This window comes from Falco rusticolus, chromosome 2 (assembly GCF_015220075.1).
Source record: "Falco rusticolus isolate bFalRus1 chromosome 2, bFalRus1.pri, whole genome shotgun sequence".
Taxonomy (NCBI): domain Eukaryota; kingdom Metazoa; phylum Chordata; class Aves; order Falconiformes; family Falconidae; genus Falco; species Falco rusticolus.
In genome coordinates, this window is record NC_051188.1 from 119,304,537 (window position 1) to 119,321,624 (window position 17,088).

At 41.9% G+C, this 17,088-nt stretch overlaps 1 protein-coding gene and 1 long non-coding RNA gene across 5 annotated transcripts in view; one reads left to right on the forward strand and one right to left on the reverse strand.

Annotated features, from left to right (window-relative positions):
• Window positions 1–3,254, reverse strand: part of LOC119143804 — a 147,259-nt gene extending 144,005 nt beyond the window's left edge. The window contains exons 1-2 of one of the 2 annotated variants that reach the window (XR_005102832.1): window positions 3,019–3,254; window positions 2,436–2,630 (exon numbers count right to left, since the gene is read on the reverse strand). This is a non-coding gene — a long non-coding RNA (uncharacterized LOC119143804). Of the gene's footprint in view, window positions 1–2,435 lie in introns of both variants that reach the window. The other variant, XR_005102831.1, reaches the window with a different exon arrangement.
• A 299-nt stretch (window positions 3,255–3,553) lies between these two features.
• The window catches only part of CBLB (Cbl proto-oncogene B), a 130,340-nt gene continuing 116,805 nt past the window's right edge, over window positions 3,554–17,088 (forward strand). For 2 of the 3 annotated variants that reach the window (XM_037378251.1, XM_037378253.1), the window contains exons 1-3: window positions 3,554–3,694; window positions 4,459–4,617; window positions 13,641–13,891. In XM_037378251.1, the coding sequence (XP_037234148.1) occupies window positions 3,581–3,694; window positions 4,459–4,617; window positions 13,641–13,891 (524 nt within the window). In that variant the 5' untranslated portion in view covers window positions 3,554–3,580. The remainder of the gene's footprint in view (window positions 3,695–4,458; window positions 4,618–13,640; window positions 13,892–17,088) is intronic. The other variant, XM_037378252.1, reaches the window with a different exon arrangement.

Below are 17,088 nucleotides of genomic sequence, written 5' to 3' on the forward strand. Positions count from 1 at the left end.
TTTATGTGGCTATAAATAAAACCTGCATCTGATGTCTTCATTCTTCTTATGTTTCAGTGTATTTGGGCAAAAAGTCACTTGAACCACAGCAAAAAACCCACACAAATGAAAACAGCTTCCAAGCCACATACATCGACTGACTGCAGAAAATCAATATTTTAATAGTTGGTGAACAAAGAAAACCAAACCAAAACATCTCTCTTGCTTCCAAGTACTGTCTATGGCTCTTTGATGGAATTCATTCAGAAGCAGCAACATAAAGTTTCATTCACAAGGCTGTCTAACAACTCCAGAGGAATGAAAAGTCACCAGCAAAGCAAGAACACCCAACAAAACAAAAACTAGTTAACAGATAGGAAAATACTGCAATGGATAAGTGTAACTGTTAGTTTAATTTTAATGTCTTGTACCTCTGTTATTTCCCCGTCTACCAAGCAGCTGGGCTTTTCAGGAAGTCACATCTGAAATCCTAACCTTACAAAGCGATTTAAGAGTCCAAAACAAGGCCTCTTTCACATTGTCTTGATCCCTTTCTCATATCCTGACACAGCCACCTTCACTCTGTAATCTTCATTACAGGATTTTACCAAATTCTTACAGTAGACATCCAGACACCACCACATGATTAGTTAGTATCTTAACTAGGTTGAGGATCACTTTCATGTAACAGGGAATTCTCAAAGTTTGCCACCTCACATTTACCTCATTTCCATTGTGTACTGATTTCATACAGTGATTAAAACACAAGCAGCAGATTCAACCTGTCATGTTCTTTAGTATAATAAGTCAAATATTTAGTCAGAGAGCTTACGAGTAAGAGAGATCGGTTGAGGCATTTTAATTGTCTGTAGATAACTTGGGGGCCTTAATTAGAAATCAAACTTACCTATGCACCTTAAATATAGCCCAAACAGAAAGACCCCCTTTCCCACAGAGAATCAGTTTTAGGTTTCTGCTTTGAATCACCTTGTATAGGTCCATTGAGAGATCACATAGCAGACTACCTTCTCAATTTAGGCTGTTAAGAGTGCCTGAAGTTGGGCAGTAGGAATGCCCTCTCACACGTCCCTCTGGATGGCTACATTAACACACAGCTCCTGCCCTGCATGAAAACGGGCTGGCCAGTGCCTTCAGCCCACCCTTTCAAGGGCTTTTTATCCTTATGCATCCACAGAACCAGTGGGCAAGATCAGTCCTTGTGTCCTCCACTGCTAAGGAGCACATGCCTCTGACTTCAAACACACAGCAGCTGTTTGCTCCTCCTCCCTCAGCCTTACCTCTCAGCTGCCTGCTGTCAAACAGTCCTTTCACTCTGCATGCTTGAAACCACAAAAGCAACACTGCATCTTCTAGCCCTTTCTCAGCATGGCACGCAAAAGCTTGACCCATCTTTACCACCCTTGATACTGAAGCCAAGGGTATCTCTTTCACCTGCTTCTCCCAGTTGGCTTGCTTCTAACATACATCATATGACCCTCTGAGGACTGTAATTCCCAGAATATCCATACTTACTGTACAGCACAGGCAACGAGAAAAGGAAACCACCATTGGAAAACCACTCACTTTTCCCATAGAGCTGGCTATTCTCTTAATAACGCAACACACATACGCAGGGATGCGGGGAGCCAAGCTGCTCGCTCCTGCTGGCTCTGCACTCAGATGAACTGCAAGACAACATGACTCAGCCCCAGACAGCTACCAAGCACAACTCACAGATCATAGCTCTTGGCAGCGTGCAGAATATGAAGAGAATGACATAACAATCGAGAAAAAGAACCAAATTTTTAACAAGTGCAGAAAAATACATCAGATCCTCTGCTTTATCCACAACCAAACGAGACAGCAAAAGAGTAAGCAGTCATTACCAGCCTAATCTCACACAAGGTGAGTGCCAAACAAAAAAAAAACCCCCCAAAAAAAAGATAGAGACAGCTGCCAGAGAAGAGTTTTAAACCAACATTTGAAACAACACAGGGAAGAAAACAATTTACGGAGCCTACAGTGAAATGAGAAGCTTCCAACCCACTTAAGGCAAGTACCCGCCACTTCATATTTTAAAGCTACAGAGGAATGATGACCTTTGAGGAAGACACCACTGATATGACTTTATTGTTGTATGCTTGCCCAGAGGAGTAACTTGACACATTTTAAATCAATGGGAAGATACCTGCACTAAAAATACCTGTAAACAGTGACAGAAATAAAAGGGTCACTGAAATACTCTACGATTTCTTTCTATTGTTTTTCCCGACTCCTGTTTTATTAAAAGCCAACCCCCAGAAAAATTAGGAAAAAATTTAAGAAAAAGGGAAAACAAATTAAAAAAAAATTCTTTAGACAGGGAACTCCTACTATGGAAAACACATGTCAATATCACAAAACACAGAACTTAAAAACACTCCTCTAATACAACTGTCTTCAGAAAAGAGCCTCACCGTTTTTAAAGTGTTGTATTTTCCTTTCCTTGCATGGTAATTAATTAGAAGATTAACATTTGCAAAGCATAATTACTCCCTGGAACATCTTCAAAAGACTTTGAAGTCAAATGTCTCGTAGCCTATGCAGGCAAGCCTTGCTCTTTCCTCTCCGGCACTCAAAGGCAATATACAAATCTGAGGGGAACGCCTGCCCTAAAATTAAAGCATAACAGATTAATCAGTTGGGTTTTATTTACCATATCCCCCCCCCCCCCCCCCCCCCCCCCCCCGGAAAAAGCTCATAGCAAGTAAAAAAGTAAATATACATACAGGGGCATTTCTTACTAGAAAGTGTTTAGGTATTCCCTCACTACCCTTCAAAGCAGCTGCGGAGCCTCAGCCCTCACACCCCGCACCCGCTTCCACAGCGGGGAGTGACAACGCACCTCAGCCCTCTCACAAAGCAAGGGAAGAAACCAGACCTACAAAAGGAAAAGAAGTTCCTGTTCTTTGTGGCCACAAAAAAACCCCAACCCAAAACAAAATAAAAAACCTCAACAAACTCCCTAAAAGGCACGAAGGAGAAGCGTAAAGGCAGAACCCTCGAAAAGGTGGCAATAACTACTGTGGATTTGTAACACCAAGCGCTCCAGCAGGCTCCACCACAACTTCACCAGAGCGGGGAGGGAGGAAGGAGGGAGGGGCACCCCGCCGCAGCCCCAGGCCGCATCGCTAGCCACAGGAACCCTTCCGGCCAGGGGCAATCCCGAGGTCGCCGGCCCCTCTGTCCTCTCAACCCCGCCAAAAGGCCTCATGCCACCCCCTCAACGCCTAAGCAGACGGGCAAGTGTGAGGAGGCGGGACCGGAAGCTCCACCTCTCTCCCTCCTGGCTCAGGCATTGGTCAGTTCTCCGATCACTCCCAGCACAGCCAAGTCCCCTCCTTCCCGCCTCCTCCCCGTGCCAGAAGCCTTCTCCCCGCCCGCCACCCCGCCCACCTTCCTATCTCCGCTCCCACTTGCTGGTGTACACATCAATCCAATTAAATTCCATATTCTGATTGGCTATCTTCAGGCCGTGGTTCCCGCCTACGAGAAGGGGGCTTGCCGCCCGCCCTCCTGCCGGCGCGCATGCGCGGGGCCGAGCGCTGCCCTGGGGGTGGGCATGTACCGGGGAGCGGGGCCGCCGCCGCCGGGGAGCCAGCCTCACTTTCTAGGAGTGAGGGGAGACCACAGCCTGCCGGGGGCTGCGAGCGGGGCGGCGGACAGGCCCGTGCGTGTGCGTCTCTTCTCTCTCTCGCGTGTGTCTGTCGGACGCGCTCCCCACACACCCACCGGGCGGGCAGGGCGATGCGGGCGGCGGGGCAGCAGCTCCCCGTACTGCCCTACGGGGCAGCGGCCGCCCGGCAGCGGAGCGGCGGCGGCGCAGGGCAGAGCCCCGCGGGGCCGTGGGTGCGTGCGGGGAGCCGGCGCGGCGGCCGGGACGGGGTGCGGGACGTGCTCCACCCGCCTGCCGGGGCAGCGGAGCCGCCGGAGGGCGGAGAGCCTCGTCCGACCAGGCGCTTCGCTTGCGCCGCGCTCCGCCGCCTCGGGCTGAGGAAGCGGCCCCGCGGGGGGCTGAGGAGCCTCCCCCTCGCCGCCCGCCTCAGCCCGTCCTCGGCGGCTCTCGGCCCGGGACCGCGCCGTACCGATCCGTACGTATGTGCGCGGCGGGAGCGCGGCCCCCGGCCCGCGGGCTCCTGCTGCGCCTCCTGCCCCCGTCCCCTCATCCCTTTTGTTGTGCGGCGAGGGGCACGGCCCCGCTGCCCGCCGGTGCGGCCGCCCGGGTGGAGGGGTGGGCCGGGCCCTGGGGCGAGGGTGGGTTCCTCTGCGCCCCTCGGCGCTGCCGGTGAACGCGGGACGGCTCTGCCCGCGCCCGGCTCGGGCCAGGTGGGGCTGCGCTGGTGTGTCACGCAAAGTGGCAGCTAGAGGTGCCCGGGCCTGCGCTGCCCTGCCCGGGGGCGGCCGGGCGCGGTGTGAGCCTGTCTCTGTCCCTGTGGCCAGCTCGGCTCCCAGATGGCCAATTCCCTCAACGGCCGGACCCCGCGCAAGGGACGGATCCTGGGCTTCATCGATGCCATTCAGGATGCTGTGGGCCCCCCCAAGCAGGCAGCTGCCGACCGCAGGACTGTGGAGAAGACCTGGAAGCTTATGGACAAAGTGGTGAGTGTCTGTGCGCCTCCGTGTATCCGCACGGTGAATAATGGGGCCATTTAACCGCGTACCCATGGGGGAACAGCGTCTTCCTGCAGCTCCGGCTGCTCGGCTCCCCTGCCTGGGGAAGCAAGGGGACTCGCGGTTTAGGTTATTTAAGCACCATTTGTCGTCTTTCCCCCCACTCCCCCCCCCCTTTTTTTTTTTCCCCTACGGCCTCTGGCTATGTTTTTTTTAATCTCGGTTTGTGGAGGGAAAACAAATGCGTTTGCCTTAGGCTATTGTTATTTTCAGATCCTTTAAAATGACTCAAACTTGAAGAGCTGTCCTAACGAAAAAGCTGCTTAACTTAGACTTGTAATCACATATTCTGTGTGCTTCGTGTTGGATCACATCGTTAGTCTGCGAACAAGACCTCTGAAGTATGAAACTTCAGTTAAGCTAATTGTTCTGTGAGACACGCTTGTGATGGCAATGAGGATATGTTTGTGCTTTTAGGAATGTGCGTGGGGACTTGGGGGATGTCACTCTCATCAGTTTAGTAAACAGATTAGCATGGTACGCCTAACTTTTAACTGTGTTCTGCATTTTAATGATTTTTTTTAAGTACTACTTTTCTATATTTTTGAACCTAGAAATACACTCTACTGAAACTAATTTTTCAGGAAGTAGGGGGATAGACCATAGTTTTTTATATCTTATAGGTCTCTGCACCATCCCAGTACATTTTGTTTAGTATTGTACAAAACGACAGCTTGTATGATGACAGATTGGCTAGGAGAGTTCCTTACCAATGGTAGGAACAGTTTGATTATAACATGGGTGACTGTTCAGAAGATGTAGGCAGTTTGCTTTGTGTATGAGGTGATCCTTTCAAGAACTTTCTTTTGAAGCGGGTGGGGAGTTGGGATTGCTACCTGTTAGCCTTGGGTCTGTATGGCGAGGGAGTTAAGACTTTTTAACTCGGTGAGTTAGTGTAACTGTTGGCTTTCCCAGTGGCTCTTGTAACATGCGGATGTTTAACATTCCTTAAAGTTTCTAAGTAGTTATACTGCCATGGTAGAGATTATTTTATGTAATATACCTTGACAAGTGGTAATTTCAAAGTATTTGACTGAGTCCTCCTTGCATGCTGGCCTTTTTGATGCTCCAAGAATAAAATCTGTATTTCCATCCCAATTTCTGATGATAAACTTAAAATCCAGCCTTGATAGAAATGGGTATTGTCACAGAGGCTTTGTGGACATTTCCTTGTTGGCGATTGGGATGCTGTAAACTGAGCATCTTGTAATAAGAACTGCAAATGCTACTTGGAAGCAGATCTTCAGTAGAAGGAAGTTTTCAGCTTGGAAACCAGGAATCTTGTTTGTTGTTATTAAAGCCACGTGGGGAATGTATGGCTTCATTCCCCCGTGTCAGGCCATTTACAGATCTGTATGGTAAGGTTGTCCCCCTGATTGGTTAGTATATTGATGGTTACCAGAAAATCTTAACCCCACAGCCTGGACTTGTGGATTGCTTTTACTAGTATAGGATTACTGTGTTTATCACAATTACAACAGAGCATCAGAACAGCCAGTAAGGCCCGTTCTGTAGAAGTCACTGGAAAGGCTGGACATTGCACTGTGCTTGCTTTCTCATTTTACTGGATAAGTGTCCTCAATTTGGATCTTTAATGTATCCTCTTTAAGCTGTTCTCAGTTAATCAAATTTTATTTCCAAATTATATTAAAGTATACCAGACAGGGTGATGTCATAGTGTGAGAATGCTGTAGCTTGCTGCTTGAGTTTTTAGCATTTGGTACTTATAGTGAAAGGATGTGTTTGAGCAAATTTAATATGTTGGCAAACAAACTTAAGTCTCTTAGCCTCATGCGGCAGTAGGCAGGGGAAGGTCATTTTCTCCTCTGTCTAGATCAAAACCAGGGATTAAAATCAGAAATAGAAACCTGCTCGATCCACTGTAGTTTCAAATCCCTTTTCTGGAGTGATTTCTGTGGTGGGTCACTGATCAACCTGGTGAAGGCAGCAGGCTCTGCATAGTCAGTGGGGTGCTGCCAATGGCAAGATTGTGGCTTGGAGGCCTATTTTGCTTCTTGTAATAACAGGCATTATCCTCATTTATTCTTTAACTGGAATAGCTGTGATAACCATCTTTTTTTGCAGTTGGTGAGGTAGCTGAAGTTTTCTGCCGTTCCAAAGATGTTAGGGAAAGGGAGAATAGAAACAAAAGCAGTTATGTTGACCAAAGGATGAAAAAAGAGAAGCCTTAAAAAATAGGGGCAGGGCTTACTGATTTCTGGTTTACATTCCTTCCTTAAAACTGCCAGTCTTTACCTTTCCTTCATTTCTTTCTGTAATTACCTCCTTTGGTGGATGAGATTTTCTGTATGAATTATTTGTTTTCAGCAACAAGGGATTAACCGATATTACAAATATTCCTACTCTCGAAGAAGTATACAGTGAGAGTGGTTTTATGGTGTATGTAAAATTCTGGCTGCTTAGATACCATGCAGGCTTCCCTGTATAGAGTTGGCTGTATGTCATGCTTTGGAATTGTTCAGATTTCATGGCAATGCTTGTTTTCTATGGGCTGATGCTTCAGCTGTTAGAACAGGCAGAAGGTCGCAGTTCTGCTTAAGTGTCATCTCTTTAAACTTCTGTTAACTGTTTTGAAAAAAAAAATCAAGGGTTTTGAAAGAGCTCTTCAGCAGGACAGGATGTTGGGTGCTCCTGGTTAGAGCCCTGTTTGTAAAAGTTAATGTAAACAACATACTTGCAGGGAATAACAATAATACAAATTATCTTGTTGTAAGTGATCAGTGAATGTGAATTGTTATCTGTTTGTATATCTTATACCTGCATCTTTCTTTTTATTTCATCCACTGGGATCTGTAATTTTTGAAGTTTACTGGTGTGTCTTTTTTTAAATATAAATTTGCAATACTAATTTCGTTATTAAAGGGACATCAATTGTTAGCATCAATGTCCAGTTTCTCTGCTGCTTTTCTCATGGGTAAGCAGTAGCTGTACCACTAAGAACCAAAAATACTTTTATTCCTTTGCAATGCAAAGAATAATATCCCTTTCATAGTTTGGAAGGCTAGCCCAGCTTTCCAGTTCTAGCATTGTATAAGCAAATTGACTGTGTATCTCCAAACTGCTAGCAAGCAAATTACTGTTTTTAAAACACTGTATGTGTTTTGGAAAGTTCATATCCTTTAAATACATAAAAAATAATATTGTTAGCAAATAACTCTTAAGTTTTCCTTTAAAGTATGTATAAATTACATGGGATTTTTTTTTTTTTTCATGGGGTTCTAAACCTAATGGTTTAAAAACCTAGAAACTAGCCTTGCATTATTATCAGAGGATAATGGTTATCTTGAGAACAACTTTGGGAGAGAATGCCTATTATGTAAACATGGGAGCAGTTAATTTACTGCTCGGCCTATTTAGAGTTGGCAGTACCATTGTGCGCAGTTCACTATTGTGGGTCTCAAGCTGATAAAATTGTGACACATTCTGAACAGGATTTTTTAAAAACGGGAATATTTCAGCCACTTCCAATCACTTTTTCATACTCTTATGCATTGGGATTGAAAATAACTATAATTTCTACTGTGAAGATTAACAATATTGTCTAAACTGTTTGGGTGCTCTGTCATGGCTCACCCAGTTGTTTGACTGTATCAGATTAGAGTGCGTCTCCAAAGATCACGGTGTTGACTTTGTAAGTAAAAGCTGTATTACCCCTGTAACTTAGTAATGTGGTTTTCTTTAAATTGACATTTGTCTGTATCCACTTTTTCCACAGCATCTAAATGAGTATACAGAGCACAGTAGTTGAAAATATGTGTGCGCTGCTATTCTTTGCAACACTTTTTGTAGTTGTTACATTAACGTGCAACCTTCCAAGTCAATTAAATGTCATTGTTTCACAGAGGATGTGGAAAAGACAATCATCAATCATTACAGTGGCATTCTTCAGTGTGCTACCTGGTCAAAGTCTATAGGAAGTTTTATGCCCTGCGTACGCTGTTTGTGGAAAAAGAATAAAAATTTAAACAGAGAAATGGAAGCTTCTCTTTTTCTGATCAGAAGAAAGTATAAATGACCCTCCAAAGTCAGCTGTCCTCGTGCATATGTGCCATCAGCGTTGTTATCAGGTTGTTCCTCCAGTATGGAAACACAGCTCAGTTGCAGTCTGGCAGCTGTTGAACGAGCACGCACTGTATTCTCAGCTCAAACTAAAAAGTTTGGTGATTGCTCCCCTCTACTTGTATTTTGATGAGAAGGCTTCTTTCAGGAAGGAAGATATGATGCATTGCAGTTAAGGTAACTTCGGGTGGGAAGAAATGTATGATGAGGAAGCGTAATGTTCAGATTCATCTGTTTTCCCAGTTAGCCCCTCCCTGGTTAACTTCTTCAGATGAATTGCTGGTAGCACTGTGTTGTGGCTTTCTGGAGAACTGGTATGGTATCTTACTGCAGAGCTAGCTACCTTTATGCTGTCTGTGAAAGTGTTTTAGTACTTTGCCATTTTTTGGGCTGCATGGCAGAAGATACTTGTTCAGTAGACGGTTTTGAAGTTTAGTTTTGCAAGTGTGCAAGTGCTGCTGCTCTGATTGTTCTAGTCCATTCACTGCAGCTGAAAACTGTTTAGCGGATGTCCTACTCATTAGATACTTACTCTGTTCTAGCTGTGTTACTTTCCTTGTATTGTCTTTCACTAACGTTAGGTGTTTAAACAGATTGTGTTAGGGCTACCGTTATTACAATTGAACAAAAGTTCTTTTGTCAGACCAGTCCAGGGCTTTCAACTTTGTTTGCTTTAAAAAGTGAATAGAAGATAGTCTTCTGCAAGAAATTTGTTGTCTGTGTGCAGTAGGCATCCATTACTCTCATCTCTGAAGATGCTGTGAAGTAATGCCTTATAATTGAAGTCACATAATTAAAAAAAATATGTTATAACTAGTGGTATTTACTTTGTTTGGGGAGAGTTCAGAGGAGAGGAGGGAAGAGGGGTCTGGTTGGTTGTGGTTTTTTTTTCTCCATAGGCACTGGAGTAAAGTTGTCTGCAAGTTCCCGAGTTAATTTTTTCAAAATCTATTTCTGGTAGACTAGGGTAATGCCTTAGTTCTTCGCAATTAGAGCTGCACTCTATGGTTTCTGTGATTCTGGAGTAAATACCTGGATTTACCCTGAGTGAGGTACTGAAGGAGCTTAGCTTTGTCTCAGTTTACTTCAATGAGTGAGTGATTTCTTACGAAGTTGCTGACTGACTGCTTTTCATTTTTTAGACTGAATGCTTGCTAAATATATACTTGCTTACTTCCAGTCATAACAATACCGAAATCGCACAGTGATATGATTCATGTCCGCTCCTAAAGTGTTGGAGAGGGTTGCTTTGTGAAGTGCAATATGGAGGTCTTTATTTTGGGTTTTTTTGTTTTGTTGGTTTATTTTTTGTGTTTTGTTGTTTTTTTTTTTTTGTTTTGAGTTCTGTTTTCTTTTGAAGAAAGGTATGTGCGCCACTGCTGGGGCATTGGTAAATCTTTTGCGTCAGCAGATGTCATTTCTTATTGCTTACTTTTAATTGTGAACTGCTGTGGTACGTGTCAGGACATCCTGACTCTGGAAACCATATGGTTTACCAGACATCTCTTTACAAAGTTAACTTCCTTTGGACTGAAACTTTGTGTACTCTATAAAGCGAAGAAAGCCTTGAACTACTTTGCTGAATCACTGACTTAAACTAAATGTTAGCATTTTTTCAATAAGAAGGCGTAAGACTACTTGAGTTGTACTGCAAAAGAGTTCTTGTATGACTTTTTTAAAGGCTTCTTCTGGAGTTGAAGGTTCTAGTTGTCTGGAGTTGAAGGTTCTAGTTGTGTGCTCTATTTATCTCTGTAAATTCAGCAGAAGGTGAAGCTTTGTAAACCATGATGACCACAGGATCCTGTTTTCATGTGTGCATGACTGTATGTAGTGATGCTGGACTGAAGAACACTTACTAGAACATCTGAAAGAGAAACTAAACCTTCTTTATAAATGGATGTTCTTTTTGTATAGTTGAATGGAATGACTTGAAAATACACCAACCAGCACAAGCAATTTGCTTTTTCCTGGTTTTGTATTTTTAGTGTTATTTCTAATATATATGAAACTGCTTACATTCTGCTTGTTGGAACATCCTATTAAATAGATAGACTTCAGAAAGAGAATTAATTAATTGTTCATGATAATTAAGTTAGGATAAATAAACCATTCAAAATCATTGTAGCCTTCTCTGCTTGTGGTCTGTTCTCATTGCTGAATTTTTCTGTGAATGAGTACTTTTCCTCTTTTCAGCTGTTTGTTTCCCCCACCCCTAGGAGATTGTAACACCTAATCAGTGATACTGATTAATGTCATCTGTAGTTGGCTTTGGGAAGAATGTCAATCCTGTTTCAAGTTTTCACTAAACTAGAAATCAGAGAGAACAAAAGCTCAGATGAAAAATGTCTGTGTTTTCACTTCTGTCTTTGGGATTTGAGTTCTTCAAACTCTTCTACAAAAAGAAATTCACGTACGTCTCTGCAGGGATGATTTTCAGATCTGTCTACACATGTAAAATTCTTTGCTCATGTTTCTGGAATCTCCTTAAAGAATTCTGTCAGCTTAACTTGAGTGTAACTAAAAGAAAACGTTTAATCTCCTTCATAAGTCTCTCTTGTTAGTTCCTTTCTTGATCTTCTGGGGTGACACCATCATCCTGCCTTCACTCAGGCAACTCCTTTACTTGAACTGCTCTTTTAAGTTGTGGCTGAATCTTTCAGATCAAGCCATTCACCTAAAGTGCTCTCAATCAGACCTTGCTATTTTGTATATCAGGCATCTGCAAACCCACAACTTGGACCATGTTGTCCCTTATCCTGACAACCTTCTCTTTATCATATGAAATATAACCAAGTTATGTTCAGTTTCAAAGTCTTGCTGCCTGCTCTTTGCAGTTATGGTTTGCGGTTCCAGACCTCATCACCTGATGAGATGTCCAAACATCTTTATATTTTACCTTTCTGTTTGTTTGTTTCCAGCTTCTTTCTCAATTTAGAAGGAATTCCTTTACGAGCCACTGAATTATTTTAGAGCTTGCCTTGAAACTTTGCTGTTTATACTAGAAATCCTTAGCTGCTGGTGCCCTCAACCACTCGTAACATGTTGAAGTGTTATGCTCATGTATTCATATTTGTTTGCCTGCATCCATCTGCTATCTTTTTGTTTCCTACTGAGATTGTAAATTTTCCTGTGGGAAGGACTGTCTGTTCTGCAACACATCAGAAGGGTTCCTGATCCATTATGTGGTCTAGTAGGTGAAAGAATAAAAGAAATCAGTAAAGTAACAATGGATCAGTGAAATGAGGGGAGAGATTGCAAATGTCATGTTGTAAATACTGTTTTTTAATGGTGCTAACATTTTTGTAATGCTTATGAGTTTGCACTGTTCTGTTGGTGCTAGACGTTTTTTTTCAAGAACTTGTTAGTTCTTGACTTTTGTCCGCTTGTCTGTCTTTGCTTTTTGAACTATGAACCCAGTTACCTAAATCTAATTGCCTGGCATGTGTTTGTGTGTATGTTTTAGAGGGGGGAAAAAAACAATTATCTGTTTGCTTTGCTCTTTGTGTTGCATGAAGGTATTAGTGGCTACAGTCCTAAGGCAGTGGATTTCACAATGGTGTAGATCTAGAATTTGAGGGAGGGGTCAGCAACAGCAATAGCAATACGGCTTTGAGTTCAGAGAGGTGCATGTTACAGGGTACAAGCTTGTTTCCCCCCTGCCCCCAAATGCTCAAGACTGCACCTTTCTGAAGTTGATATGTTAGTAGGAATAGTAATCTGCTTTCAGCAGTATTAAGATGTTTTTGCAGCCTCGTTAGTTCCCTCAAAAGACTGTCAAAGTCACTAATATATAATGTGGCAATCTCCACATGATACCTATAAAACTTTTTATACCACATGGCCTTGATTTTTTTCATAAGTATTTGCATATGTACAGCTGCACACACATGTGTAGAGTGTGTCCCTCTCAGTGTTTTAGCTGAGTGTGGATAGCTCGGTGCAGTAGCACTCCAAACCTACTCGTTAGTTTCGATCTCTTTTGCTTTCTAGACTAGAACATTACAGAACAACGAACTACCAGAGAATTTAGGTAGCCAGGAGATAGTTACTCTAACCTTGTATATGTACCGGAAACAAAAGCACTATCTTCCAGAAACCTTTTCAGTGCAGACTGGATTCAAATAAAGGTGTTCAATTCATCTGAGGCTTATTCTTTTAAGTAATACACATTATTCGATTATTTTTTGTGTCACTTAGGAACATGATGGTTCCAAGTCCATTAAGATGGTATCTTCTATTACAACTGTGAGCTGGAAGACATTAAGTTTATAATGTTTTGTATCCTGGTTTACAATATCTGTTCGTGAGCGACTTAATTTGTCTGTTGTGGCTAATAGCTTTTGAACCACTGGATTTGTTCAGACCATTTTCATTTGTGTAGACCTCTGAAACTTCAAATTCCTATAGGTTCTAAAGAGGTTATGTTGCTGGATAGAGAAAAAAGAGAGCCAGCAGATGACAAGATGGTTTATAGTCAGTTCTGAGTAGCCATTTAGACATCCATAGGGGACTTCACCTGAAGCAAACAGATCTGTATGAAACTACTGCTCTTGCCGTTAGTTGTGTACGTGTTTTGATAATACACTCCTTAGCATGTAGTAGGTGGGCAAAGACATTCTGCCTTTAAACACAAACCCCCAAACTATGTAAGTTGTTTCTTTTTATAGATGTGGCAGGATTAAGTTAAATTTTACATCCTTTAACATTAGAGACTATGTTGGAATTTCATGGAGTATGAATGAAATAGAATTTAAATTTTTGTGCTTGGAGGTTAAAGTAGTATGCTTACCACCTATTGTTTTTAAGATGTTCGATCAGTTTTTGCCCCAATTTATTTCTTGTCTTTTACATTCTCTTGTTTTTGCTTATAGGTAAGATTGTGCCAAAACCCAAAGCTTCAACTCAAAAACAGCCCACCTTACATACTTGACATTTTACCTGACACTTATCAACATTTGCGACTTATACTGAGTAAATATGATGACAACCAGAAACTTGCACAACTCAGTGAGAATGAGTATTTTAAAATCTACATTGACAGTCTGATGAAGAAATCTAAACGGGCTATAAGACTCTTCAAAGAAGGAAAGGAAAGAATGTATGAAGAGCAGTCACAGGACAGGTAAGTGAAATATTTAAATATAAAGTAGATTGTCTGGCCTGTCTGCATTCTTAACACTGTTCGTCTGCACCCATTCTGTTTTGACATCTTTAATTATTTAAAGAGCAGAAAACTTAGTGTTTGGATTCATTGACCCTGCAGGTCAGTTCAGTAATTTGCTGGATTTGTTCCATTGTATGCTCTTATCTGTCACTTTGTGACCTTTAAAACCAAGTGCATTTCCTTCATAAAACATTCATTTCATTGTAATTACTTATTCACAGAGCCTTACAATATGTACTTTTTCCTCTGGTAGAGAATGACTGTTACTTGGATTGAGCTTGACCTCCAGTTCCTAAACCTGTGGGAGCCATGATGGATATTGACTTAGAGCTTTCACAAGTCATGAAATGGAACAAAACAATATTCACATTTTTGAGACAGTGTGATGTTAGCATAAGGTGATGATAATGTTAGTTTGGTGCTGAGAAGCCTTTTCAGAAACCTAATGGATTCCTGATTTGCAGTTGTTCAGTTTGAATAACAGGGATTAATATCCACTTTATGTGTGCTCTTGATGGTGAGTGAAGAGGTTTTTAATACTTTATTACTCAATATTTTAAAAATAATATTTTAAGAACTTCTGCAAAATCTGCTCTTTTGTTTAGGGAAAGGGGTACTGCAGTGTTGTGGCAACTACTCTGCTATGTGCTATATCTTTACGTCTATTCAACTAAGAGATACAATGCTGTTTCCAAAGTCTTTCCTTTTTGAAGGAGATGGGGGAATTGGGAGATAGAGAGGAAGGGAAGGTGGATTGAAGCCCTGCCGTTGTGTCTGCACCTGAGCTCAGAGACAGGGTTTTCAGTATACTTTTGGAGCTGGTAGAAAGTATTGGTATCACAGAATGGTTTGGGTTGGAAGGATGTTAAAGATCACCCAGCCCCCTGCCAGAGGCAGGGACCCCTTCCCCCAGCCCCGGCTGCTCCCAGCCCCGTCCAGCCTGGGCTTGGGCACTGCCAGGGATGGAGCACCCACAGCTGCTCCGGGCAGCCTGTGCCGGCACCTTGCCGCTCTTAGTAGGAACAGTGAAATGTCTACTTTCTTGTAAATGTTGCTGCTGTTACATTTGATGTATACATATGTTTCTTCCAGATCTTTATCTATGATTATAGCTGTTCCGCGTACTGTGGTAATCTCCTGTGCTTCATCGGGTGTCTGAAGCTTGCTTCATGTCTAAGGAACTTTTTTTCAAGTATGTAAAGACTGTCCAGTTGTGAACATACTTGAAGCAGTTTTCCTAAGAGGAACAAAATATGTTGTTATGACTATTTTAGTGATGAGGAAAGATCGTGATGAATGTTTTTTTGTCTTATGAATTCAGAGAATTCATAAGTATGTAAAGGAGTGTTTTCACTGTAGATGCATGCTTGCCAGAACCCCTGTAAGAATTGTTCAGCACTGAGCCTGTGGATTCTTTTTTTTTTTTTTTTTTTGGTATCCCATTTGTTTTATGAACAGAAGTTGTGTGGCAAAGTAAGAAAGAACTTTGAAAGGGCAATTTGACATAAATAGTTGCATTTTGTAAACAGGTTTTATTTTGACTTCCCTATGTTGTATCAAACCCAGATTCACTTATGGTTTTGCTTAGTTTGCAATAAATTAAAGCCAGTTTCAGTGTCACTTTTTCAAAAACACTCTGCTTATACTCTGTACAGTTGGTCATTCAAACAGCGCCTTAGTAACTGTGTCTAGTTGCTGGAGTTGCTTTCCTCTTTCCAGCTACCCGCTTAATTTCCTGCATAAGGATAATGGTGGTGCTACAAGGATGTCTTTTGTGAAGAAACAGTTTTTGAAAAAGGTGCAGTTAGCATATATGCTGTCATTTGTTTGGGGCGTTCTTGTGAGATGATTGGAGAGGAGGGATTTTAAAACAAAACATAGTAATGAAGTCAACTGTATCACAATAACCAATTCAGGCTCTCTATATTTGTATTTCAAAAAGTGACAACTATAATAATTTGCTTGACTGATGGAGTTTGAAGTTTGAGGAAAGGAGTAAAATAGAAATATTTCTCCAGTGCTAAAATTCTTAGTTGTGTTTCCTGTACAAACTGCATACAAACAAACAAAAAAAGTGTCAGCGTTTTTGTTTCAGCAGTTCATGCCTCATGCCATTATCAGTTAAAGTGTACGTCTTTGACTTCAGTCTACCCTCTTTCATCTGCGGGTGATGTTTTTATCTGTATGGGTGTCCTAGTTTAAAGTTGAATGAAGGTATACTTGCTTGCTGAGCCTTATGACTAAGTACTTGTTTGCTCTGCAGCGCTTTAATATACTTAATCACGTGTAATTCTTGGTAAATTGGTAAAAGAAGCTGTAAATTTAATTTGTTTTTAGCTGCTTTGCTTCCAAATATGCCTGCATTAACCTAAGTATGTTATTTGTTAACATTATAATGCAAATGTAGGAGTGATCATTTAAACAAATCTTTATGAAGATGTTTCAAATATTACTGTCAAATTGAAGTGTAGTCAATTTAAAAAAAGGGCAAGCCAAAAGCCCCTCATGTTGACACCTGGCCAGTTTCTGTGGTTTTTAAATCTTACCTTTCTCTTTTTGTTTTCTGTTAGTGTCTCTGGTTTCTGGATAAAAGGTCATCGTGAAAAAGAGAAACTGGCTGCATTTAGAAGCATTCCTTATATATGTTTGGTATACTTTTAACCTATTAGGATTATTGAATAATCTTTTAACTTCTATAATGATGGTGCGTTTAGGAACCAATGACAGTACACGTGATTTGATTTGACTGATGACACCAAAATTAGTCTGTTGTGAAGAATTTGTCATGAACTTTAGTTGTCAAAGATCCTGTGGGTGAAACAAGATAGTGTGCCAGTCAGATCATGTACGAATGGCTGAAACAAAACACTGTGGCAGTGTTGCCCCCCTACCCTGTGCTCCATGTCAAGCACATATGCTAGCCATTAAAGAGTAGTTGGTGCCGTTATTCTGTACGCTGTAGGATGAATCTTGCTAAACGGAGAAAGTATGGTTTACAAGTTCGTTATATATGAATTGCATCTACCTTCTGGGTATGGTGTCTAGTATAAAATTATGTCCTCTCGTAGTCCTCTTGCTTAATGAGGTAGGAGATGATGTTCAATAAATACTGTAAACTGTACTAGATAGAGGCTGTACAGAAGTTTTCCTATATA